We start from the raw sequence: 26,930 nt of genomic DNA, 5'->3' as shown, positions 1-26,930 counted from the left end.
TGATAAGGTGTAAATAATTTTGGGTAAGAGGGGTAAAGTTGTAAAAGAAATTTGCCAAATTAGATTCAAGTGAAAATTTTAAGAACTTTTAAGAACGTATCAAAAGAGAAAATGTTAAGAAATTTAAGAAAAGAAAAGTAGTATAGACAAAATAAGATATATTAAAAGAAATAAGCTCAGACATAAAATAAGTACTCGTACAAATTAGTTCGGATAAAATAATTTTAAACAAAATAAGCTAAACTGAAATGAGGCTAATTATAGTGAATGACCGATGTTTATGAACTAATTAAGTTCACACCTAATATTATATGGAGTAGATATAATTAAGCCCAATTATAATGAATGACGACCAATGTTTCTATATATCAGGTGTCATCCCTAATATATATGGATTCTAATTAAACTGTATATTGTCTAATCTCGATAATTAATAGAAAAGACGGATTCGTTTGAACTGTAAATAACTAATGTTTTTAGACCAGGGGTTACCCACCCCCCCAATAATGCAGAGTATCAAAGCGGATTCAATTCAAATAAAGCCTAGTCATAATTACTGAATGACCAATGTTTTTAAAACAAGGGTCACCCCCAATAATATATGGATTTTAATTAAACTAATAGAGTTTTGTCATAATGACTGACCAATGATATTATACCATATTTCACCTCCAATAATATATGAAACAGATTAGAATAAAACAGAGTCTAGTCACAATGAATTTACCTCTGTTTCTAAACTAGGTGTCATCCAATAATGTAAAGATTACATAAAAATCAAAAAATAGTTCAGAAGCAATAAATTCACCAATATTTCTGAAACAGGTGTCACACCCAATGACATTGGATAGGATCCCATTCACACTATTAATTGGTAATTTAGGTAAAAAAAAATCTCAATTACATAGTAACATATCTTTATAATTGTGAAAGATAAACATAAAAATAATAAAGATTTTTAATAAAAACTAGAGAAAAAAAATAATAACATTTAAAAAAAAAAAAGTGAGTTTGGGTGTAGAATGTTGGTTTAGGAGAGAATTGAAAGACAAAGACAGCCCTCACTTCTATATATTTGGCTGATCCCATGCGTCTTTGTAATACTCTCTTGGAATCTCTTGGGAAGTTCTCAATTTTCTGTCTCTTTTCTCCTTCATTCTCTCTCTAACTCTTACTCTTTCTCTTTCTCTTTCTCTTTCTCTCTCTAACTTGCAAAAACACTTAAAAATATTATGTTTTCTTCTCATTATTGTCACTCTTACTCCACCCCTTCTCCTTCTCTTCTATGCCTTTCTCCCACCACTCCATCAACTGTACCACAACTCCCTAGTAAGTCATCATCATATATATATGTTTTTTTTTTTTTCGATAAAAATAATTTGTTACTTCGTAAATAATCAATACTATTATATACATCGTTTAATCAATTCATATGTGTAGTTCAAGTTGATAAAGCATCTATGACTTCCGAGTTTTAGGAGAAACTCGTGATCTCTTATTGTTATTTCAAACTATATGTATTGGTTTGATCATCACCATTGGTATTGTTGTTGTTGCATATATATTCACATGCATATACTAGTACATGATAATAACATGTATATGTAAGAGTTTATTCGTTGATAAGTTAAATAATTATCGAAATTTGATCCATTTGAATTTGGTTTGTTTTATATGCAGGTGTTTGGTCACTCAAGAAAAGAAACAACAATCACCAACTTGGTTGGGCACTCGATCTGAGATGTAATGCAATCTCCAAGCCTACCACCAAAGGTACATACACATGATCATTTTGTTTTTTTTAATTTTTTTTTTTTTTGGAGTTTGCATTTTCTTTAATGAAGGGACCATAAGCGGGAGTTTCTCCGGATACATTTTTTTTCTTTTGTTTTTCGCCGTTTATTTTTATATTCAGATTTTCTCCGAAAGAGATTTTTAATTCTAAAAGTGTAAAAAGAGTTATAAAGGACAATGATACCTTATTGGATTTCTGCAGATACATTTTTCTTAATTTACCGCTTACCAGACCTGCTACTAATTAATGGGAGAAAATCCACTTTATAAAGACATTTTTTTTTTATTACCTTTTAATGTGTTTTAGAAGCTACTATTTATATGTGTATAAAACAGTCGAATTTAACGGTTATTTGGTTGCACATTCGATCATTATTTAATTTTTCGATAAATTAGTACTCCGTATATTATTACAGTAACATTTTTTTTGTTTAAGATATTAAGGATATATATCTATAAATGCTAAGTTTACACGTCCCATATCCGGATAATCCTTCCACATTTTTTTAATGTCATTAATTTTAAATTATAAATGAACTTATATATGTATATATTTATTATTTAATTAGATGAATTTAGACATGCATGAATGACAAGATTAAAAGTATCCATCAACAAACTATATTTTGCACCCGTGGATGTTTTTAAACTTTTGGATGAATTGATTTATTAAACCACATCTATTTCACTAATTTTTTTAATTAATTATGAAAAAACTCTTCGAGGAAGAAATAGCTAGAAAAGTTGAACAGTATTACTGATTTATTATGTAGTTTTGACTCTTTTTAGTGAAGGAGACAAGATATAAAGAAGCTATTTTTTTCATAAAAAAGAAACATAACTTTTAATGTGTGGGATTCTCATGTTTATTTTTGTTTTTAATAAAGCTTTAAGGATTATTAATAAGGACATATCTTTTTTTAATAATGGTTGAGTTGTCAACAGATTATCGAGAACTTCTTCAAGATGAACTTCCTTTGATACAGAGGGAGTTTGAGATTGTGGAGGATGACGTTGAAGGGCTAGCTATCGAGGTACAACTATTTTGACGTGTATTTATTCTCATTTCATATAATTAGTCTATCACAACTTCAATTCGATCCGATCCCATTTGGGTCAATAATCATATACCCTTTGAATTATGAGGGAATATTAACTGTCGTGGAGTGAAAATAGATAATACTATGTTTCGAGAAAATACTCTATATTTTTAAAAGGAAAAAAAAAATTATATACAATACGTGTGCAATTCAATGCAATGAACACGAAAAAAAAAAAAGTCAAAAGTTAACCATTTTTCTATATTTTTTTTCCATTTATGCATTCTTCATTTGGTAAAATTAAGTTCAACAAAATAAATATCCGTTGTTCAAATTCATAAGTTGGTTTCCTTGCATGGATGCAATGTACGAATATTATAAATTGTATTAAAGTGACTAAAACAATTTGAAGGTGATAAAAAAAAATCCTTTAATTTAAACAATAAAGGATATCAACGTATAAAAAACAACAATTATGGAGAATGTAACTTTAAAAGGTGATTTATTATCATAGAGAGTTTCAAAAGATGAATGTACAAGAGTCTACATCAATATTTTGGACGAACAAAGAAAAAATATATTACATTTTTTCTTTTTAGAAGTTTAATTTTATTCTTTTCTTGATGGTCATTTAATGTCAGGAAAAACTAAAACATTTGATCTTTATAAAATTTTAAATTATAATCTAAAGTGATTCTAAAAAACCCCTTTTTGGATAAATCCACTAACTTAGCATCATTCTCTTTTTGCGTCTTTCTTTAAAAGGGAACCACAATCGAAATAAATTCTAAAACCCTCTTTTGAATAAATCCGTCTACTCAATATTATTGTCGATTGAAAACTCAATTGAAAGAAATTCTATAAATTTGTTTTTGGGATATGTCCAACAATTTTGCATTTCCTTTCTCTACATCTATGCTAAAGTTATTGGGACTTTTAATGAGGCGTATATATATTTATTGTTGGTTAAATACCAATAATTATGAGTGACTTTCGGGGATAATAATTTGAGTTGGAATGCTTTGATAGCAAAATCTCTTTTGAAAAAATTTTAAATAAAAGCTAGGTTCACGCATTTAAGCATCAAATAATTTATTTATTTTGCCAAATTAAGTAGTATCAAATAATTGACAAGGGGAAAACTATGTTACAGTATAAAATATTATGAATAGCTTAATCTTATATATCAGCTTTGATACATTGCTTTTGAAATAACTTGGATAATGTATCAAGACACGATCTCTTAGAAATTATTCGTATCAAATTAAAGTTTATATTTCCTTAAAAAACAAATGTTTATGTAAAAGGTGAACCAACTAAAATTTATGCGCCAAATTAAGTACGAAGTATTTTGCTAAAAACAATGAAGTACTAATTTATTTTGGTTTTATGGTTTTCGGACAACATTTATAAAAGTTTACTCGAATATTTACTCCCTCCGTCCCCAAAACTTCGACCCTTTTAGGTTGATTTCGTGGTTATTAAGAAACTTAAATAAAAAGAAATAAAAACATATTGAAAAGATAAATTTACATGAGGTTTGTAAAAAGGTAGAGATATAAAGTATTAAAAATACATGGAAAAACAAAATTTTATATGGGAAATCTAATTTTGCACAAATATTGTTGTAAATTGGTGGATATTTTAATGCAAATGGATCGATCATTTTGGAACTAAAATTAGGCCAAAAGGGTTGAAATTTTAGGGACGGAGGGAGTAAAATGTCATTGATTGTTTCTATTTCATGGATAGTTCGAGTCTTTTGACACATAAATTATACCAATATTACCAAGCTATTATTTGATCTCTAACTACTCCCTCCGTTTTAATTTGATAGTCCAATTTTTTTATTTTTACAGTCAAATTTTTAAAACTTTGACCAAGAGCAAACTTTATATAATCATTTTTATGTATCCAAAAGCTTTAGTATATTTTTGGATCAGTTGTAAATTTTCAAAACAATTAATGTCAAAACGGATTTGAAACGTGGCCCTCTATATTATGGTTATAGCTAATTAAATTAGATCAATACAAAGATTCAATTTAATCATTAATTAATCAATTGTTCCATACATATCTAATACCAAAAATGTTAAAAATTATAACTCTTTTTGTTTATAAGCATCATTTAGCTCGTTAGAAATTGTTAGCCAAACCATTTTCTGAGAATAAAAAATTAAAAAAAAAAACTTTTTATTGGTCCAAAATTTTAAATTATTTGAATTACTTAAATACTCAATTTACTGCATACACGCTGAGAAATATCCATTGAGAAGGGAATTACGTAGTATTTTGGTCACACTCAATTAATTACGTTAAATATATTCTATGCTTGACTTATGTTCTTTGTCCTGTGGTAGATTACTCCACAAAAAGTAGGTAGATTACCGAGTAGATGACTGTACTAACATTCTAAAGAAAAAATGCACCAAAATTAACTTGCAAAAAGTCCATAAAAATAGAAAGGAAAAAAAAAAATAAATAAATAAAAATAAATTGGTAGAATTATCGGTATAGATTGAAGTCGAAAATGATAATATAAGGTGTACATTTGTTATTTAATTTTTTAAAATAGAAAACCGCTAGCAATAAAACAAAAGAATACAACAAATGAAGCTAATTAGACTATTACATTCTACCTTAAATGTTTTTTGTTGCCTATGAAAAGGGAGAGATAAGGCGATATCAATTTTTGTTTGTCCCCAATACGGACAAAGATAAAGAGATAATTTACTTATTTATGTACATAACTCGCATACTTTAGTATTGTTTGTCTATGTGTCTCTCTAAATATATATGTGCATTTGTAAAGGGTATAGCTTGCGTAACTTACATACTATCTAACCTTATATGCTTAATCAGAGTTGTTCGAACAACATACACATATAGCAATTCTTGTACATTTATAGACATATTCTTTTGATTTGTCACTCGCGATTTTAAACAAGGTTTAATATGTCTCGATTGAAACTACTATTCATGGAATAAGAACTTGTTTTTTTTTTGTGTAAACATTAGGTACTCACAAGTGAAATTAAGGAAAATGTGGAAAGAATTAGGGAAATATTAAAGTCTATGAACGATGGAGAAATAAGCATATCCCCGTACGACACAGCTTGGGTAGCACTTGTAAAAAACATCCATGGAAGTCCTCAATTTCCTTCGAGCCTTCAATGGATCATCGATAATCAGCTCTCGGATGGTTCATGGGGTGATGATACCTTATTTTCAGCTCATGATAGGATAATCAACACATTAGCTTGCTTAATTGCACTTAAGTCTTGGGAAGTTCATCCTGAAAAGTGCCAAAAAGGTACTAATATTATTGCCATGATACATGCATCATTATCGTTCATTCTATGGACAACATGTTTTAAAGCAGTTCATGCTAGACGTAAAAAAAAGTTATCATTAAAGCATGTAAGGAGTAATTGTTTAAAATTTGACATTAGTGACATTACATGATTATCTCAATAAGACTACATAAATTTTAAGTTTGATTATAATGATTTGAATGTCTTTGGTTGTTGATTAGAAAAAAAGAATATTTGGATACAATTATAATCGATTAATTGGGAGTACTTAAATTGCATACAAAAGAAAAAGTACTCGTTGAAATACTTTTAATTCCGTAGTAGATACTAGCTTAGGTGTCGAACTCCATCATATTTGTCGTGCAAAACTTTCAACTTTAATATGAATGGAAACCCTTTTATAGTAACCAAAGTTGTACATGTATGTTGTCTTACATGCTAATTGAGGTAAACACTTTTTATCCGACAAGCAAAAGTGTTTTAATTTAATTATATATTTACATATATATATTTTTTGAAATTTAGGTAACAAAAGTAATTATAAGCTTAAAAAAGACCAATTTTGATATAATCAATTTTAGTCGGTAATTATAAATACAGTTTCTTAAGTGATTAAATGCGGAATTTATGAAAAAATTACTAGTGCATTACTGTTATTACTAATGCTTGGTTTAAATTATACGAGTTTTAAAAAAAATAAGAGAGTAATAATTGGCTTCTTATACTTTATCTATTCGGGCTGTGTATGTTATTTATCAAATAAATAATGATTGTATTTATAATTTTTTTCTTGAATTAGGGACAACATTTCTGAAAGAAAATATAAGCAAGCTACAAGATGAAAATTTTGAACACATGCCAATTGGATTCGAAGTTGCATTTCCATCCCTAATTGAGGTAGCTCAAAACTATGGAATTGAAGTGGCTCAAGACACTCCTGCTATGCAAGAAATTTATGCCAAAAGAGATTTGAAGCTCACAAGGTACTTGCAATTGATATAATTTCTAAATCTAGTCAAGCTCGTATTTTAATTTTGGAGATGGACATACAAAACTTAATAATCACAAAATTGAGCATTATGATCGAGGTTTTACAAATACGTAGTATAACAAAATCTGATAGATTGAATGATTTTTCCCATCTTTGAAATGAGTTAGAACTATCGACGGATTGAAATTAATCAACCCCAAATGAACTACAAGTAGTATTATGTTTGTTTTATTACTTTATTAGTTATGGTAGAAGCTGATTAGTAAGATACATGTTAACATGTATATGAGTATATGAATGAATGAAGGAAAAGGTAAGCTTTAGCTTTTGGCAATAAGAAAAACTCTTTATTTCATTTATAACACAATAGTAAAGTTTAAGGCCCCAATATAATGCATGTGGTGTCATGTCCTCACATGTTTGCAATAATTGCGTAAAATCTTTGGTAGGATACCCAAAGAAATCATGCACAGAATGCCTACCACTTTACTCCATAGCTTGGAAGGAATGGCAGGGCTAGATTGGGATAAACTTCTTAAATTGCAAGGCAAAGATGGTTCCTTCTTGTTCTCCCCTTCCTCAACTGCCTATGCTCTCATGCAAACCAAGGATCTCAATTGCTTCACCTACTTAAACAACATTGTTCGTCGCTTTAACGGGGGAGGTAATTAACCTAATCATTGATACTTATTAAATAAAGTCACCTTGTCATCTTCAGACTAAATAATAGTATACATCGATCTTGTTATAGATCAAATCGACTATTGTCCAAATTTAGTTGTTACACTGTATTTTTACAAGTTACGTTATTGATTATATATGTAGTTTTCAATCAAAATGACAATTAATTTCGGACAAAATTACATCATATATAATTAGTGCATTAAACTCAACAAAGTATTTATTGTTTATCTTGGCTAAAATAGGTTAATTTGTTTTCCGCAGTTCCTAACGTGTACCCAATAGACTTGTTCGAGCATATTTGGGTTGTTGATCGATTGCAGCGGCTTGGAATTTCTCGCTATTTTCAACATGAGATTGACGAATGCATGAGCTATGTTAACAGGTTTGTTTCTCTTGTATTTTGCATATTTCTTTTTTATTATCTCCATTTTTTTAAAATATAAAATTATATCTATAAGTTTTGTTTTGTTTTATGTAGCCTAGACTACGTAACCAAATTTACACTTTAGTACACCATTAGTATCTAACACTTTTTCATTGTACGGAATTTAACAAAGTATCATAGCGAATTAGTACTTCATCTCCACTCAAAATTATGATTAAATATAATAAGAGTTTGTGATAAAGTGCAATTCAACTAATATTTTATTTTTTTAAAAAAAAAGAGCCTTTCCAAAAATGATTGATTCAAAGGAGTAAGAGGAATCCAACCATTACAAATGGCATATTTGATTTTGAAATTTAACTTTTTTATTAATATTTGCTAGTGACACTATATAATTATACAACCATCTCATAATCAAGGAAAAAAGGGAAAGAGGGGGGGAGGCCAGGGACTGCAAATTTAGTTAATGTGTTTTAAAATTGTTTAAATGATTATCATATAGTCCTTGATTGTGCAACGTACAATATACAACGGTTGACTAGTTAAAATTTATGACGCTTAAGTAAAATATGATATGAATTATATGGCGATTCATGTTTATAGGGTCATTGATCCCTCACTTTATTTAGACCAATCATATTTTCTATGTCAAGATAACAAAAATCACTATTCATAAATATCACAATTACTTTATTGATGTTGTATCATCTCACCCGCCTTATCTTGGCAAATCAAGATTGTTGTTTAGTGGAGAAACTTTAAGCTTTGTTATTTTGGCCAAACACTTAATTTTGAACCCGAGTTAAGGCCTTCCTTCATCCTCTTTGTTACTTCATTTTCAATTCTATCCCATGCATTCTCATTTACCCCTTTTTTTTGTTTGTTTTGTCGAACATTCAATCATATTTTCCATCTTTTTCAATAGCAATTATTTTGCTTGGATAATCTTTAGGATGTAGGGATCTAACTCTTTAGCATGTACGAAGTTATATTACTCAAATTGTTAACTTTTTTGGACGCTAGTATCCTAGCATAATAAGCTTGTTAATTCTTATGTGTGCATAAATGTATTGTTGTCGTTTGTAGCACCTTATTTACCCTTCTCTAAGAAAAGAAAAAACAAAACATGGTATTGCTTCATATTTAACGCATGTTTTTCAGTTTGCCCGTTTTTTTTAATATTGTACCTTTGTTTTATTCTATAATAGAAGACATATCCTGCTTTGTTAATAACCTAGAGTGGGTTGACTACCTGTAAGAAGTTTTGGCTTAATAGGACCTTCTTCTTACCAAACAAATTATTATGATTTTCAAACACTCTATTACTCTATGTATCAATAATAAAACAAGCAAATTTTCAGGTATTGGACAGAGCATGGAATATGCTGGGCTAGAAATTCAAACGTCCAAGACATTGATGATACAGCTATGGGATTTAGGCTTCTTAGATTACATGGATATCAAGTTTCTGCAGGTATTAACTGGATTAATTACACTAAACCTGAGCATTAGAATATTTATTTGTAGACTAATTAAATAGTACTAATTCCTATATATATGCTTATTGTTGAAATCCATTGTAGCCCATTTGTGAGTGTCCTACATTGGAGAAAGAGGAGAGATAGTTCCACTTTATAAGGTTGAGGAGTCACTCATACTATTGCCAATTGATTTTAGTATGGAAGCTCTCAAGCTTTGTTTGTAGCTCAAACTCTCCTCCTACTTGTTTGGATTGCCTAGACCCATTTCATATTATCTCGGAATTTAACACTTATACTAGTATTATTATTTTTGCACTATTTGATACAATAATTAGGGTCAATAGGCTGATGTACAGGGAAAAATGACATATAGATGAAAGTACGTACATGTCACAATATACCATTTTAACCAAAAATCTTATCTAATGATTAAATGCTAAATATTAGTTTATACCTATCACGTCTTCTAACATAAATGTCCTGTGTTTTAATTTAATACCATGAAAATGACAAAGGATCAACACAATCAAAAGAAATTGATGGTTAAAGTCACACGACTGGTTTTAATTATATTTTCTGTCAACCATTTATTTTAAATAACTCTCAATCATTTGTTTTAAATAGTTCTTTTTATTTTCTGTTTGTGTTTACGAAACCAGATGTATTAAAGAACTTTGAGAAAGATGGAGAGTTCTTCTGTTTTGTTGGACAATCAACTCAAGCAGTGACAGGGATGTTCAACCTTCTTAGGGCTTCTCAAATACAATTTCCTGGTGAAAATATACTTGAGGAAGCTAAAAATTTCTCTTCCAAGTACTTGAAAGAAAAACGAGTTTCTAATCAACTCTTGGATAAGTGGACTATAACCAAGGATCTACCTGGCGAGGTACGTATATATGTTTATAACTTGTATATTAGATACGGTCGAATTAAGTTAATCCTTCTTAAAAAAAAAAAAAAAAAAAAAAAAAAAAAAAAAAAACTATGATTTACAGGAAAAGAATCTCACCGTAGATTATAAAAGTTTAGGTTTGAATATAACCAAATGAGGCTAAATAAAAGGGGATCTCTTTATCCCCCGCCCCTACTATACTTCTACATCCGGTCTAGTAATAAGTTGAGTTGAGAATGCTCTATGATATTTATCGATTGTCATGTAATATGACATATCTAGTTGGTTAACATTACACTTTTAGTGTTTAAACTCGAGATCATAATTCTTTTACAAGAATAGGTTACACTAGTATAAACCATCTTTTATTTAAGAGACACTTTTATATATGTATGTTTTATAGGTGACATATGCATTAGATATTCCATGGTACGCAAGTCTACCTCGCGTTGAGACAAGGCTCTACATCGAACAGTATGGAGGAGAAAAAGATGTTTGGATAGGAAAGACTCTTTACAGGTAATTTAGCATAAAACTTATTATCCATATTTATTTTTTTCTTTTACCAAACAAGAAATATTAAAGCATATACAAGTACATTATTCTTGTCAAATGAGATCATGACATTCAAAACATTGTTGATATGTAGGCATGAATGACCACATTCAATCAACAATCATGTATACTTTAATATACATAAAGTAAAAGAAAGTTAAAGAATATAATAAAAACAATATATACAGATAGATAGCTGATATGTCGAAATTACTTCCTTTGTCTAGAATTAATTGCTACCCTGTTTCCATACCTCATAAAGATATATGTTGCTCTTCTTATCCTCAAGCTAGCCAAATTTCCTATATTAGGGAACATAACATCTTTTTGAATATTTCATAGCCAATTACGTAGTAAATGCGATTATTAATTCTAGATGAATAAGTTCTTTTCCAAGGATGAAGACGTCATGCATATGTACTTTTTGCTTGAATCATAGACTACCTTTGGTTTATTGTTGTTTGACTCAGCCACAAATGGTCTGCCATACAAATCTTGTCCAATTTCCCACTTTATTTGGACTTATTGTTGCTATTGCTTGTATCTATAATCTATTTTGTTGATTTTCAGGATGCCTAATGTGAGCAACAATGCATACCTTGAGCTTGCAAAATCGGACTTCAACAACACCCAAGCATTGCATAGGCTAGAATGGAACAACCTTCTAAGGTTACTTATTACTTTGTAAATAATGAAACACCTTTGAAATTCGTTATACTTCCTCCATCTTTAGAAGTTCTTACTGTTCAGACGGTGATTACTTGTCTCACTAAAAAGTCAATGAAAACATGCATGATTTAATTTGCATTGATTAAATCATGAAAGAGTATGTAATAAATTATATATTACGGGCTGTTATTTAATTTGCATTGATTATTCTATATAGGTGGCATACAGAATATAATTTGAGAGAATCTGGTGTGAGCCAAAGAAGTCTATTAATGGCCTATTACTTAGCAGCAGCTACCATGTTTGAGCCTGAAAAGTCAAAAGATCGACTTGCATGGGCTAAGACTGCAGCCTTGATTGAAGCCATTGACTTTGAGTTGTCAAAGGAGAATGCTTCAGCTGAGGAAAGAAGAGAGTTTGTCAATGAGTTTCAACACTCTTACATTAGTCAAGGTTATGTAAGGCATAATGGAAGGTAAATATTGTATTTAAATAAAATAAAATCCCTCTTTCTAAATATATTTCCATAATTCATGAAAAAATGACAATTATATTGTTTTGGTATAACGATATTAATTAGTATTTTTTTTACTCCATTTGATTCTTTTTCTTCTTTTCATTTTGACTTTCATTTTGACAATTTTCATTTTTTTATTCGTAATCCATATGACCTAAGTGGTTCTAAAAGGAAAGAAAATGTTTAAAATTTCCACTTCAATAAACCTCTTTTTCATAATTATTCATTGTTAATCATATTATTGTAAGTGAAAACAATATTTTAGGGAAAAAAACAAAATTTTGAAAATTTAGGGCTGAAATTGTTACCATTAACACTGAGATGAAACTTATCTAACAATATTATCATTGTTTATAACCGCCAACCATATGGATAATGTTTAAAGTAGTAGATGCATGTTTAAGCGTGAAATGACGACATGCGTGACGTATAAGTTGTCATACTTAAATGCTTATAGTCAATTTAGATTTTATTAGCATTAATTAATATAGAGCACATACATGCATGCTTTTTCTAACCCTATTTGTTTGCTCACACTTCATTTTAAATCGTCCTTAAAGATTGCCCCACCTTATATAGTAACAAGTCATCACTATTTACCCTCTTGCATACACTCATAAAATTAGTGAAAAGGCCTTAATAAAGAGAGTTTGTCTATTATGCTTGCATTCATGACCGATTGCATCACAAACTTTTCATTCGTAATCTTCACTTTCTTTCTCCTCGTCACATAATGAATAGGCTATTTCTCTTAGGATATTGCATTTACAAAAACACCCAAATTAAATATTTGTGTGACGACAATTTCTTGTTTGTCATCTACATAAATTGAAAAGGACAAAATTGCATGTTTTTATGAACTCCATGAAATTTAATTGGCCTAGATTGGAAAAAAAAAATGGTTACTTGGTTTGATTGGTTTTTCTACTAATTTCTTAATAGGAAAATTCTAGTACAAGTTGGTACCAACAAAGGGCAAAACTTGATGGACCCACTTCTGAGTACCCTTAACCAGCTTTCATTGGATGCACTTATGAACCATGGAAGAGACATACGTAACCAACTTTACCAAGCTGTGAGTATATATAATTGCATTACTACTATTGTATTATTATATTATCTCAATATTGTTGTATTTTTAGTATGTTTTTTTCTATCTGAAATTCTGAACTTTCACCTCATATATTCATGCAAGCATACAATATGCTAAACCTAAAATTATACCTTCCAATAATTCAAATTCCAATGAATGAATGTACATTATACTATCAATCAAGTTTATCTTCTTTACATTTGGCTCGTTCTTTTATTGCCCTTTGAGGGCGAGGCTTGGCTATCCGGTTTTTGACAAGTTATCAACATTCCTTTTGATATCATGCAAAATATACACACGTATAATCATGAAATTGAATCGAGTCTTATTCATACTGAATTGGGATCTCGAATTTATTATTGTATTTTAAGTTTTCTTCGTTCTCAGTCTTGAACATCCACTTCATGCAAGCATACAATAAACTAAAAGTTACATTATACCTTCCTACAATTCAAATTCCAATGTATGTTTTCTTTCCATTTGGCCCTCTTTTTTATTTGTCATTTGAACATGCGGGTTGGCTAATTTGATATTTGACAAGGTATCAGCGTCCTATTCAATTTTAAGATGTACACACATAAAATCATGAAATAATTGAATTGAGTCTCATTTATAGTAATTTGGGAACTGGAACTATTTTATTACTTTATTATATTTGTGCTTGCATGTAGATTCTAACGTCATGTATTATGTAAATATTTATAATTATTATATAGTGGGAGAAATGGCTAAAGACATGGGAAGAGGAAGGCGATAGGTATGAAGGAGAGGCAGAACTAATGGTTGAAACAATAGAACTTAGTGCTGGCCGTTGGATTTCTCACAACAATATGGCTTCTGATCCACATATTCTTTCTCTCTTAAGCATTACTAATCGTTTATGCCATTACTTTGGCCATCTTCGAAGCCACCAAAACTATATTAATAATAAGGTATGAACTTTTTTTTTTATTTTCTATTTATTTTTCTTTTTTCATTTTGTTTGCTTGTGTGTTTATACATGGAATAATTGTATTAATAGCATGTAATTTGTATTTTATTTATTAAGATAAGTTAGGATCGGATTTATCTTTTATTCTTAAGAGAAAACTGTCCTAACTTCTTATGTACTTTTTTCTTGTAAAAATAGTAGTAAAAATTTTCACTCGATATTGAAACTTAGGTAGAGCATGGAGGTATTAATTGCTGGTATCAATGGCAAATAAGCATGTGACAATATATGAATTGGGTTTCTATGTTATGAGTTTGGTTGAATTCATATATTCATAAACACTAATTTATGATACTTTGTGTAAATTTCCATAATCTAATAACTATCAACGTGACTATTAATTATGGACAGAGTCCAATATTATATTTGTACAAGATGTTATTTTTCTAAAAACTAAAAACCCTCTCTTAGCAGGAGCGAGGTGCAACGAATGGTGGTGCAACAACGAATGGAACAAGTTACAACTACATGAAGATTGGGGAAGTAGAGGAAGACCTTCAAAAATTGATGAAAATAATTCTATCAAGGTCCATCAATGGTGCAAATCCAAGTCTAAAGCAAGCCTGCCTAGCTCAAGTGAAGAGTTTCTTCTATGCTGCTCATTGCACTCCACAAGAGATCAATTTTCACATTAACAAAGTTCTATTTGAGAAAGTCGATTGATTTTTCTATCATTGGTGTAATTACTAAACATTTATAGTTACTTTATTAGTCATATCATACACAAAAAGAAGAAAAGGGATCATTATTAGGTGATAGAATATGGTTTAATTAAGTCAACTATTGCAAGTGGCCAAGTTTTATACAAGTTAATTATTTCACCAAGTATTGAGATATTCCTTTTTTTTTTTTTTTTTTTTTTTTTTTTTTTTTTTTGACGTACTTCAGATTTATGTTATATTTATGAAGTAAGGGAAAACAACTTTAGGAAACCTTCCTCACAAGGATCAATTCCTAATACAATTTAGACGGGTACTAAGCTAGCGGGGAACCTTTCCTATGGCTTATTCAATAAAATAATACTAGTTCTTAAAATTACTTTCGACCGCTTTGCCTAAAATCCGCCCTAAGCCAAACTTTAATCTATCATAGAGTTGAGAACGGTTCATGTCGTACAAACCCACGTGCCAAGAGTCATGTTGTGTTGAACTCGTGCTAATCTTTCAATAACAAAATTTAGCACATGGTCCGCCAATGTCTGCTATGGGCGCTATGTCCTTCTAGACCTGTGACAGGCCTTTATATTACTGGGTTGGGCCATTTTCATGTCTGTCTTGATCGATCCTCATCTGGCTCATTCCATGCCTGCTTCTACTAGTTAATTATGTGATTAGTCATTGGCCAATTGCTACTCCAAACCGACCAAGCCCAAAGGCATGTGAAAAGCCCAAAGTAACGCATGTAGCGGCCATGTCCAAATTGTCAACAAAAACCAGTCATACCATTTTGAAGTGTATTGTAAGTTTTCTAATGATCTATGGATGAAGTATACGAAATCCATGGGTAAAGTAACATGATGAGCCTTTCCTTTATTTTTTTATTTTTTTTTATTTTTTATTTTTTATTTTTAGTTTTTTATTGATAGTTGTAGCTATAAATAACATTATTTATACTATTAGGTATTAAAAACTGACCCAATTTGACTAATCCGACCCAAATTTGAAAATGATCTGAGATAACTATTCAACTTTGATGGACACCGTGATTTAACATCGCTTAAATCCAAATTAATTAAATCAAACCCGATTAAATGAGACTGTATCCAACCCAATAACCCAAATTGGTACCTTGCCTGACGATACCAAGGCTATTAAGAGCCTCTCCATTGGTAAGCTACAATCAATACTTTGTATGTAACTTGGTTTGCCACATTAAATTTTTAAGTTACAATAGTTTTTTAGCAACAAAATGTTCCGATGACCAACAAAGTGTTGGCACACTTAAGGTATCTACCTCATATTCTAGAGGTTTGAGGTAGGAATCCTGAAAATCGAGGATACTAAAGGATAGGGATTTTCTTACCCTCCCCTCTACTTTCAAGTGCTTGGCCTGCAAATAATGGATCAAAAAACCATGAGGGTTAAGGTGTGTCCAGGGTCCTCCTTACCATTTAAAAAAAAAGTATTTCAATGATAAGCTACAACATATTATAGTTTACAAAAAATAAAATACAAAAGATATTAAATGATTGTACATTTGTTCACATGTTATAATATGAGTGGAGTTTATTTGTCTCCTTTTCAATTAAACATGTAGCTTGTTTGGGCTATAATAGGCTTGCAAGTTGCTCAATATTTTGTTCTTCAATGGTAAGTATGTAGCTAGATATTTTATACATCTTATATATTACAAACAAGTCCTTACAATTAAACAATTGGAGATGGTTTGATATGAATGTTGTCTATGTCCTCTTTACTACAAATATTAAGAACTAATACTTCTTTTACTATAATTTACATCTTTCACGTAGTATAAATTTTATTATCTGATCTTTTGATATTGTACACATATCCATCAAATATATGAATTGTAAAAGGAATTAATATTCATCGAAAATTTATATTGCTAGATAATATGCAAATAAGTTTTGCTTATTCTATAAATATATTTATTTTTTATTTTTTATTTTTTATTTTTTGGGTAAGATATAGCAAAAAAATAAAAATAGTACGTAATTATAATAGTACTCATAAGTAATACCAACATGTTTTGGTATGTGGCTACATGATGTGACCAAATTTTATGTTATAAATCATAAGAAAATGTGAAATTTCACTCACAAATTAAACATAAAATTAAATAATTAATAAGTAAATAGATAAAAAAAAAACCCCTTTGTTAATTCCAAGGGGAGGGGCAAATTAATTTGAAATTATCAAATTTACATGAAACCACACTTTTTGATGTTAGTTATAGAGTATGATAAGATCACATCATTCATAGAATTGACAGTTAATAAACAATACACAAATTAAATCATGAAGAAATGTTTAAAACTAAACACTTGAGTAAGACACCCTTTCATGAACAAATAGGTTATCTTGATCCTCCACATGAGAAACACAAAGCTTATTAACAAAACACTTAACTTCATCCTTTTCTTTTTCATCCATTTTTCCTCCTTCAACCCATTTCTTTACCTTACGAATAAATCGACGCCTCCTCGATGGATGACCATTATTAGTACTCAAACAAAGCTCATGATCATTATGAACCGAAAGTGCTTTGTTATTGCAACCATAGTTCTCATCAATTTCACCATGCTGATCTTCCAATGACTCGATTTCCTCGGCTTGATTCCCATTTTCTCCTTTGTTTAGCTCATGGCACCTTAATAGTTCATGCCTTAAGCATGCATTGCTCCATTTTAGGTATGTTAATTCACTTGCCTCGGCTTCTCGGTCTTTTTGGAGTTGTTCTAGCTCATGTAGGACCTTTTCATGCTCCTCCTTTGTTACACATTTTATCTCAACATTCTACAAGTTCAAAGTAATTAAGGTCAAGCATATAAAATCAAGTGACTTGTATAGGAAAACTCTCAATGATAAGTCTTCAAAATTAATCATATATATATATATATATATATATATATATATATATATATATATATATATATATATATATATATATGTATAGGATCATTTAAATTAGTTGAAAAGTTACAAGAAATAGCAATATATATATAAATTTCCCTAAGGTTAGATTCTTGTGTTCGCTCACTTTGAAGAGTTAGATAACCAACGTCTTCTATTTTGTGCCACGGTGTAATAAAATTTTCTATTTATGATAATTTTCAAGCATGCACAATTGCACATAGGTTATCTATTATTTCATGTTACGTTAGAAAATTCTTAATATCAACTAAAATTGACGACTTGTTGATTAGCTCTATCCCATAAAACATCACATTATTGCATTTGTAGTTTTAAAAACTTCAATTCGTGATAATATAATTCATACTACATCAAAATTCCACTAACAAAATATTACTCCGTATCAAATAATCAATGAGCAACTAGTCAATCTTCATACATTTTCTGAACTCCAATAAGAATAAGTTAGTCACGTTAACAATGTAATCTGTACATGTTTATAATGCTACAGCCAGACTGGACGTCTACTACTCCATAATTGACTAACCTGGACTTTACGGATATGGCATTACTTTCTTTAGCACAAAGTTTCTTATTCCTACATGAAGCTTTTGAATTTTTAAATCAACCAAAGGAGGTGTAAGGTTAACTTTACATTAAAGTATGACGATTCAGGATGCTAAATGCTTAATTCTTTATAATGACTTGCAAAAGCATGAAAAGAACAAAGATTCAAATGTTTTAGAATATTGTTTTTCTGTCTACACTTTAAATTAATTACATATTGAAGGAGTATATTATTAAATTGTACTCCGTAATTCTTAAATTTGGATTATGTTCTCAAAGCTAGATTTATATTCTGATGTTTTAAATTATGTACTATATAATTGCTATTAATATGCTAAACCAAAATGGTTTCATGAAATATTGAAATCATTATAGACTTTAATTTATTTATAGTATAGAAAATGTTTAGTTGAATTGATCGATCATTGTAAAGGTTGACGCACGCTAATAAGAGATAGCTAGATGGAGATGAAGCTTACAATTCATATTATACTTTGTACCCCATAATTCATATCCCAATTTAATTAAATAATGACCTAAAGCGTAGTCGTATTCGTTTGTATACTAGGATTAATTAAGAAAACAAATCAAAGTATATCTCCTGAATCACAATTATAATTAGGCATAGCTAAGATAAAATTATCATAATTTTAATAATTTAAACATATTAAAATCATTAAAACATATTTATGTGTTGTTAACCAATTATGATGTAATCCCAAATCTCTTTTTTTTTTTTTTTTTTTTTTTTTTTATTTTAATTATGAATTATTTCTTTCAAAATTCTATCTAATTAAGAAAGAACATACCTTTGGATTTGATGAACATAAATTTTCATCAATTTCAAGCTGATTATTGGATACCTCAATTTTCTCTCTTTGTAAATGATCAATAACCTCTTTCATTTGATTAATTTCATCTTCCAATTCTTGAATAAGATCATCCTTTTTTTGAATCTCTTCTTGATTGTTTAACACCTCTTCTTCCCTTGCTTGAATTCTCAACTTCAATTCCCTTATAATCTTCAATCTTTGTCTTGCTCTTTTGCACAACTTCCTTGCCTTCTTCTCAAGCAACCCATTTTCCTTCTTAGATTCTTCAAGTTGTTGCACAATTTTAATGTACTCTAAAATAAAACTTCCAATCCTTTGGCTCTCTTCTTGTACAAATGACATCTCTTTTAGCAAGAACTCGGCTCGAGCTTTTTCCAACATCATCTTAGACTTCATCTCCATTAACATAAATTCTTTTTCCTTCATACCTCGATATCGAACAAATTGCCTCATCAAATCCCTTTCCCTCTTTTGAAGATTTTCGATATGAATTCCGAGCTCTAGTAACTTGTCCTCTAAGTTACTACTACTATTAACTCCATGACCTTGCAAACTTGAATCATCTTCATTATATTGATCATCATAAGTTGGATTAAGGCTATCGTAACGATAAGTTTCTTCATCCGATGGAGATGGGGTCGAATTACTTGATTGTTTCGACATGATCCTTGCACAAACATAAGCTGCAACAGAAAGAGCAGCTGGGATTCCAGCTCTTACTATCAAAGGGCTTATCATCTTTGCTCTTGAATCAGAGCTAGACATTTTAGAAATTTTGATTGAAAGTTAATTCAGAGAATATTATGTTCAATATTGTTGGAAAAAAACATAAACATAGGTTTAATTTGTTTGATGATAATGTGTATGTATATATATGCATAGGGTTATATAAAATGTGAAGTATACTATTCTTTGCCTTTACTTGGTGTATTTCTTGGGATTTTCGTTTCTTTACAAGGAATTTTCATGGAAAATTAGCTTTTTGATTACTCCTTTAATATGTATCTTTTTTACTTTAATGTATCACTATTTCATTATTTGATTCTTTTCATTATGATGGAGAATATAATTCCTTTTGTTAAAACAATTTTTTTTCTATTCACACCATTTTTTGTCCATGTGAAGATATAGTTATTAATTTGCAGTTCTTTCTTATGTTTAAGAATTGAATATTGCAATTAACATATGTTATATATATACATATATATATATATATGATTTGAGTAGGCCAGGAGATTCAATACAAAACGAGTATTGATTTAAAGCCAAGGGACAGGGTAATTTTTAAACATGGCAAAGTTGATCCAACGTGACCTCATCTTAATTATTATCACATCGGACCCAACATTTCAAGTTTTCAACCTATATCTATATAATTGGGCCATTTGTAATAAAAGGTTAACAGGTAGCACACAAGCCCAAAAGTCATATGACCCAAATACAAATATTTTCTTACATAATTCATTGATAGTTAAGTTGCAATAGATCTTGGCACTACCCTCACAATTGTTACCTTTTAATCATTGTCTGTATAGTTTTGTACCATCGATGGATCTTAAAGCATCCAGGAATTAATGGAATATGGCTCGGGATTAATTAAATTGATCGTCAATGGCTTGAGATTGACTCGAAGGATGCTTTAAATAACAGGAAAAGGAATTCTGTGAACTTGTGAAGGGCATAGGCTTATAATATACTTCGTATGTGATAAATATTAGAAATGATATTAATCTATGTTGAAAACCTGGGGTCGAAAGGGGTTTATATAAATGAGGGAAAACAATATTAGGTTAACGTTGTGTCACCGGCTCCCAGCCAGCAGCGTGGTGCACTAGGTAGTAGTATGCCACGCTAGCTACCAGTGGACCCACTTTTCATGACGACTTAGCGAATTAATTCTATGTCGTAAGTCAATTTTCGCACGCTATGGATAGCTTACGGCTCTGGTGTTGGGTTTATGGACGGGTGTTAAGCAAGCTAAACATAGTAAGGGTCGTTTCAATTGATCTGACCCGAATGACTCGCCTTGTGACCCAAAAATTAACTCGAAATTATTGACCCGAAATTGACTCGGACCCTAAACTTACCCGACCTGAAGTGAAGTTGACTCAAACTTAACCCGTTACACGAAGTGAAATGACCCGACTGTACTTGACCTGAAATTGACCCGAAGTGGCCCGACCCTATTTTGATCCGAATTGATTGACCCAAACCAAAAATAATTGATACCCATATGACCTAAATGGTTATTATTTAGATACGCAAGTCTTCTATTTTCTTGCTTATTTAATGTAAAAAAACACAGTATGTATCAATATATGCTAAGAATGATAATAATAATAAACTAGTGTGTGGCCCGGGCGATGCCCCGGCTTGCTAGTTTGTACTTGTTTAGTTTGCTAATCTAGTTTGATTGTTTAGATAGTAAGACTTGTTACTTTCGAGTTTAAATCTTGCTATAAACATTTTTTAGTTGTCAAACTCAATCATTACATAATGGAAACAAATAGTATAATAAGCCATAGATTAACTTATCTAAGTTAACTATAATTTTGTTGAATAAAAAACACAGTTAATAAATGGCTAAAGTGGTAAGACTTGTAACTTAAGACTTGTTGGTCTTGAGTTCAAGTCTTGTTATAACCATTTTTAAGATGCAAACCTAATACATGTTGTGAGAGTGACATGCCATGTTTATAATGACATGTGGCACATATTGCTGACATGTCGAACTTAAAAAAAGTGACACGTGGAACATATTCTGTTTTAGGAACGCTTTTTAATATAGAAGTATAGATTTAACCTTAAATGGAATGACCCAACCCGAATTGACCTATCTAGAACTCGACCTGACAATTGAACCTGATAATTGACTCGACCCAAACTGACTCGACTCGAACTTGACTCGATTCATCCAAACTGACTCGACTCGAACTTGACCCGATTCACCCGAACTCAACCCAAAGTGTTTCCCGATATCCGACCTGACCCGATTTTCTATTGATCTGAAATCCAAAAAGACTCGACCCAATTCTTTAGTGACCCAAAATGATCCGACACGAACGATAGATCCATTTGTCAGGTCTGGTAAGAATATTACTTTGAATCCTAGGGATTCAGGTTACAAATTTTTGTCGATTTTTTCTTATAAGTGTAACATAGATTATTATAATCCTAGCTAAGGCAAACAATTGTCATCTCCTACTAGATGCAACACGCCACATCGGTAATGACCTGGCAAGCTCCTAAGCATGACATGAATCTCCTTAGAAAGGTCAGCTTATCTTGCAAAAGCAAAACATATCAACATTTATAGCAATCCTCGAAAACTTAATTTTCTTGCACTTTACCTCTTATTTATAAAAGATTTTAATACCACCACGTTGGAATAAGAAAGAAATAACAAAGCTGATAGATATTATAGTTATGATAATATTTGTCGCAGATTAGGATATTAATTGTACATATATTGTATCCTTATCATATTAGATTTACGATGATTGTAAAACTCTATATATATTGATCAATGGTACACACTCCATATCAAGGAGTATTCCCGAAATCTAACATGGTATCACAGCTTTAGGTTACGAACTAACTTCTACAATTTTCTTTCTTTTCTTTTCATTCCTTTGCCCGTCTCTTTCCCACATAGCACTTGCCTTCATGTGAACTCTAGCGGCAGCCTTACACCAGCAACTTTGTTCACAAAAGCCTTCCATAAACTAAGGACAGTGATCAACCTCCGTCCTCCGAATTTCATCCCTCTCTTGGCGTTAATAACATTAAGAATGCAATCCTTCTCATCCTTGACCGTGAGAAGGTACATTATTCTAATTGGGTTGAACTTTTCGAATGTCATGCCCACGCTTTCGCTGTATTCGATCACATCGATCCTAAAACCCCTAAACCCGTGGACATCTCCGATGCTTTGTGGAAACGGCTTGACTCGGTTGTCAAAAATTGGATATATGACACTATTTCCACAGACTTGCTCGAGACAGTCCTCTGTAGAGGAGACATTGCTCAACAGATTTGGGATAAGCTCAAAGGCATTTTTCAAGATAACAAGAACACTCGGGCGGTTTATCTTGATAACCAATTCAATTCGTTGCATTTATCCAATTTCCCTGATATTTCTTCTTACTGCCGCAAACTCAAGAACATCAAAGACCAATTAGCTAATGTGGATCAGCCCGTATCTGAAAGCAAATTGGTTATTCGTCTTATTTCGGGTCTTGTTAACACCGACTTCGATACCGTTGCTGCTGTGATTCAACAAACCACCCCTCTTCCGACGTTTGAAATAGCCAGGTCGCGACTCCTTCTTGAGAATCCCAGCATGCAAACGACTCTTCGTCCACCCCTCAATCTTTCCTTACTCACCAAGGTGATTCGAGCTCATCGGCGTCAAGCCAACAATCTGGACAACCCTGCGATGGCGGCGGCAGTGGCAGAAACTGGACCTCTGACTGGGGAGCCAACTCTGGCAAAGGGGGAAAAGGAGGTAAAGGGCGTGGTAGGGGACGTGGTCAACCTTCTGCCAAGGCCAATTCCCTCAAGAGTAATAAAAACAGTCACCAGCAGGCCTGGCTCAATGGTCTCCACCTCAGTGGGCCGGCCCACCTGGACACTACCCCATGTATGGTTGGACATGGGCCCCTAAGCAAAATTGGGCCAGACCACCTTTTCAATACCCTCAGGCTCAATTTCGTGGACAACAACAGTCTTCAGGGCCAGCATCACCACAATTTTCTGAGGCCCCACATCAGTCCTATATGGCATCTCAACCCAACTACGATCAGGCTATGACTCCCGTGGAGCTTGGGAGCGCTTTCTCTACAATGACCCTGCCAACTCCGGATGATGGTTGGTACATGGATTCGGGTGCTTCTTCTCATATGACTCATAATTCCAGTAATCTCTTACCCTTGTTTAAATTAAGCACTAATAATCATATTTTAGCAGGCAATGGTCATCGTATTCCAATTACCGCTTATGGCCATACCACCCTTCCCCAAAATAAATTCGCTCTTCGTGATGTTCTCCTTACTCCTCAAATTAGTAAGAACCTAATTTTAGTCCGTAAGTTAACCTCTGACAATTTAATTTCTATAGAATTTGACCCATATGGTTTTTCTGTGAAGGACCTTCGCACGGGGAAAGTAATAACGAGATGCAATAGTTTTGGGGATCTCTATCCAGTAACCACCAACACTTCAACTTCATGCCTTGCCACTTCTCTCTCGGCTATGTCACCCACCACTTGGCATGATCGTTTAGGCCACCTTGGAGCACCCTCTTTAAGTTTTATTAGGAGCAATAATTTTATTGATTGTACAAAGGAGCATGACTCCACTTTTTGCAATTCTTGTCAAATTGGGAATCATATTACACTTCCGTTTCACTCTTCTAATAGCAATACTATTCTGCCTTTGATATTATTCATGCTGATTTATGGACATCTCTCGTTCGTAGTACTAACGGTCATAAATATTATTTAGTACTTCTGGATGACTTTACCTATTATGTATGGACCATTCCTCTTGTTTATAAATCTCAAGCTTTCCAATATTCTTGAATTTTAGACAATATGTGCACACACAGTTTGAGAGGCCTATTAAATCTTTCCAAAGCGAATTTGATAACGACCCTTTCAAAAAAATTTTGCATCAATAATGGTTTGGTTTTTCGTTTTTCATGTCCCCATACTTCTTCTCAAAATGGGAAAGCCGAGAGAATGATTTGTACTTTGAATAATGTCAAACGCACATTGCTATTTCATTCCTCCCTACCTCCATCCTTTTGGAACTATGCTCTTGAGACCGCTACCTATCTTCTTAATATTTTGCAGACTAAGGTCCTTAAAAATATAACCCCGACTCAAGCATTATTCGGAATCATACCTTCCTATTCTCACATTCGTGTCTTCGGTTGTCTATGTTACCCATTTCCTCCACCGCTCCACACAAACTTGCTCCAAGGTCCACTCCTTGCATTTTTTTTGGGATATCCACCCAACCATCGTGGCTATAGGTGTCTTGATCTCACCACTAACAAAATCATCATCTCTAGACATGTCAACTTTGATGAGTCAAATTTCCCATATCACAACTTGGAGAAATTTAATCTAAAAGACTATGAATTTTTGGGTGAATCTAAGACCTCACCTCTTTTGTCTCACCATTTGTTTCGGCTTATACACACTCAAGGCCACCCAAATGCTGCTTTAAGCCCAACACCATTAAGCCCAACTCCTTCCCCTTTGTCTTCGGCCCAGCAGCAGGACCTACCCAACCCAACACCTCAATCACCTCCTGCCAACCAGTCCACTCCGCACTCCCCTCGCGGTGTGACCTCACCTGCTGCAACCACCCCGCAGCCCTCCCTGCAATCCCCACGAGCTGCCTACACTCCTCCACCCCTTAGAGGGATTCCACCACTGCAAACTACTCGCCCCCCGCCACCCTCACTGCCGGTTACACGCAGTAGCCGCGACTAGGGCTATGCACCGGTCCAAAACCGGACCGGGATCGGAATGGACCGGAACCCGGAATCGACTTTTTTTAGGGACCGGGACCGGCCCGTAATCAACTGGTCCGGGTTCCGGTCTAGACCTTTTTATTCCGGTCCGATCCGGTTTTGGACCGGAATGAACCGGTTATATATATATATATATATATATATATATATATATATATATATATATATATGTATATATATATATATATATATATATATATATATATATATATATATATGTATATATATATATATGTATATATATATATATATATATATATATATATATATATATATATATGTATATATATATATATGTATATATATATGTGTATATATATATATATGTATATATATATGTGTATATATATATATATATGTATATATATATATGTGTATATATATGTATATATATATATGTGTATATATATATATATATATGTATATATATATATATATATATATATGTATATATATATATATATATATATTTTTTTTTTTTTTTTTTTTTTTTTTTTTTTTTTTTTTGCATTTTAGTATCTTAATATATACATACATTTTTAACGTCTTATTTTTATTTGCGTGCTTTCCTATTTTGCACCTAGAATTTATAAATTACAAGTTTTGTACCTAAATTTTTTAGAAATTTCAACATAAATTTAAAATTTTCACCCAAAAATTTACAAAAATACACTTTCCGGTTCGGACCTGAAACCCGGAATCGCCAATTTGTGAGGATCGAAGACCAACCCGGAATCCCCTGGTCCGGCCTGGTCCGGTCTAATTCATGTCCGGTCTCGGTTGGTTTTCCGATCCAGTCCATTTTTGCACACCCCTAGCCGCAGCATATTAAAGCCCAATGCCAAGTACAATCTTTCCACATCTTCCATCATGCATAAATCACCTATTCCAAAGACATATAAACAAGCTTTAAACGACTATAATTGGAATGCGGCGATGAATGATGAATATAGTGCTTCAATTAAAACAGGGACATGGGATTTGGTGC

At 31.7% G+C, this 26,930-nt stretch overlaps 2 protein-coding genes across 3 annotated transcripts; one reads left to right on the top strand and one right to left on the bottom strand.

The window, feature by feature from the left end:
- Nucleotides 1-1,189: 1,189 nt before the first annotated feature.
- Nucleotides 1,190-15,121, top strand: LOC145572403 (ent-copalyl diphosphate synthase 1-like). 2 transcript variants are annotated; one of them, XM_081631379.1, is made up of 15 exons: nucleotides 1,190-1,329; nucleotides 1,681-1,773; nucleotides 2,740-2,828; nucleotides 5,853-6,147; nucleotides 6,948-7,131; nucleotides 7,589-7,803; nucleotides 8,085-8,205; nucleotides 9,570-9,682; nucleotides 10,349-10,575; nucleotides 10,985-11,100; nucleotides 11,707-11,805; nucleotides 12,023-12,280; nucleotides 13,265-13,397; nucleotides 14,132-14,347; nucleotides 14,821-15,121. In XM_081631379.1, the coding sequence occupies exons 1-15, from the start codon at nucleotides 1,233-1,235 to the stop codon at nucleotides 15,067-15,069; spliced, it is 2,505 nt and encodes an 834-aa protein (XP_081487505.1). In that variant the 5' UTR covers nucleotides 1,190-1,232; the 3' UTR covers nucleotides 15,070-15,121. The 2 variants fall into 2 exon arrangements, with proteins under 2 accessions (XP_081487505.1, XP_081487504.1); XM_081631378.1 differs by having other exon boundaries at nucleotides 14,818-15,121.
- A 2,130-nt stretch (nucleotides 15,122-17,251) lies between these two features.
- On the bottom strand, nucleotides 17,252-20,221 carry LOC145572402 (uncharacterized). Its single transcript, XM_081631377.1, has 2 exons — nucleotides 19,376-20,221; nucleotides 17,252-17,882 (listed from the first exon to the last, which is right to left on the bottom strand). Exons 1-2 carry the CDS (start codon nucleotides 20,162-20,164, stop codon nucleotides 17,403-17,405), a joined length of 1,269 nt encoding a protein of 422 aa, XP_081487503.1. The 5' UTR covers nucleotides 20,165-20,221; the 3' UTR covers nucleotides 17,252-17,402.
- Between the last annotated feature and the right edge of the window lie 6,709 nt (nucleotides 20,222-26,930).

Source organism: Chenopodium album, chromosome 12, assembly GCF_948465745.1.
Source record: "Chenopodium album chromosome 12, dcCheAlbu1.1, whole genome shotgun sequence".
In the NCBI taxonomy this organism is placed as follows: Eukaryota; Viridiplantae; Streptophyta; class Magnoliopsida; order Caryophyllales; family Amaranthaceae; genus Chenopodium; species Chenopodium album.
Note: the sequence above shows the minus strand (reverse complement) of the source record. Positions and strands in the feature narration are given on the sequence as shown.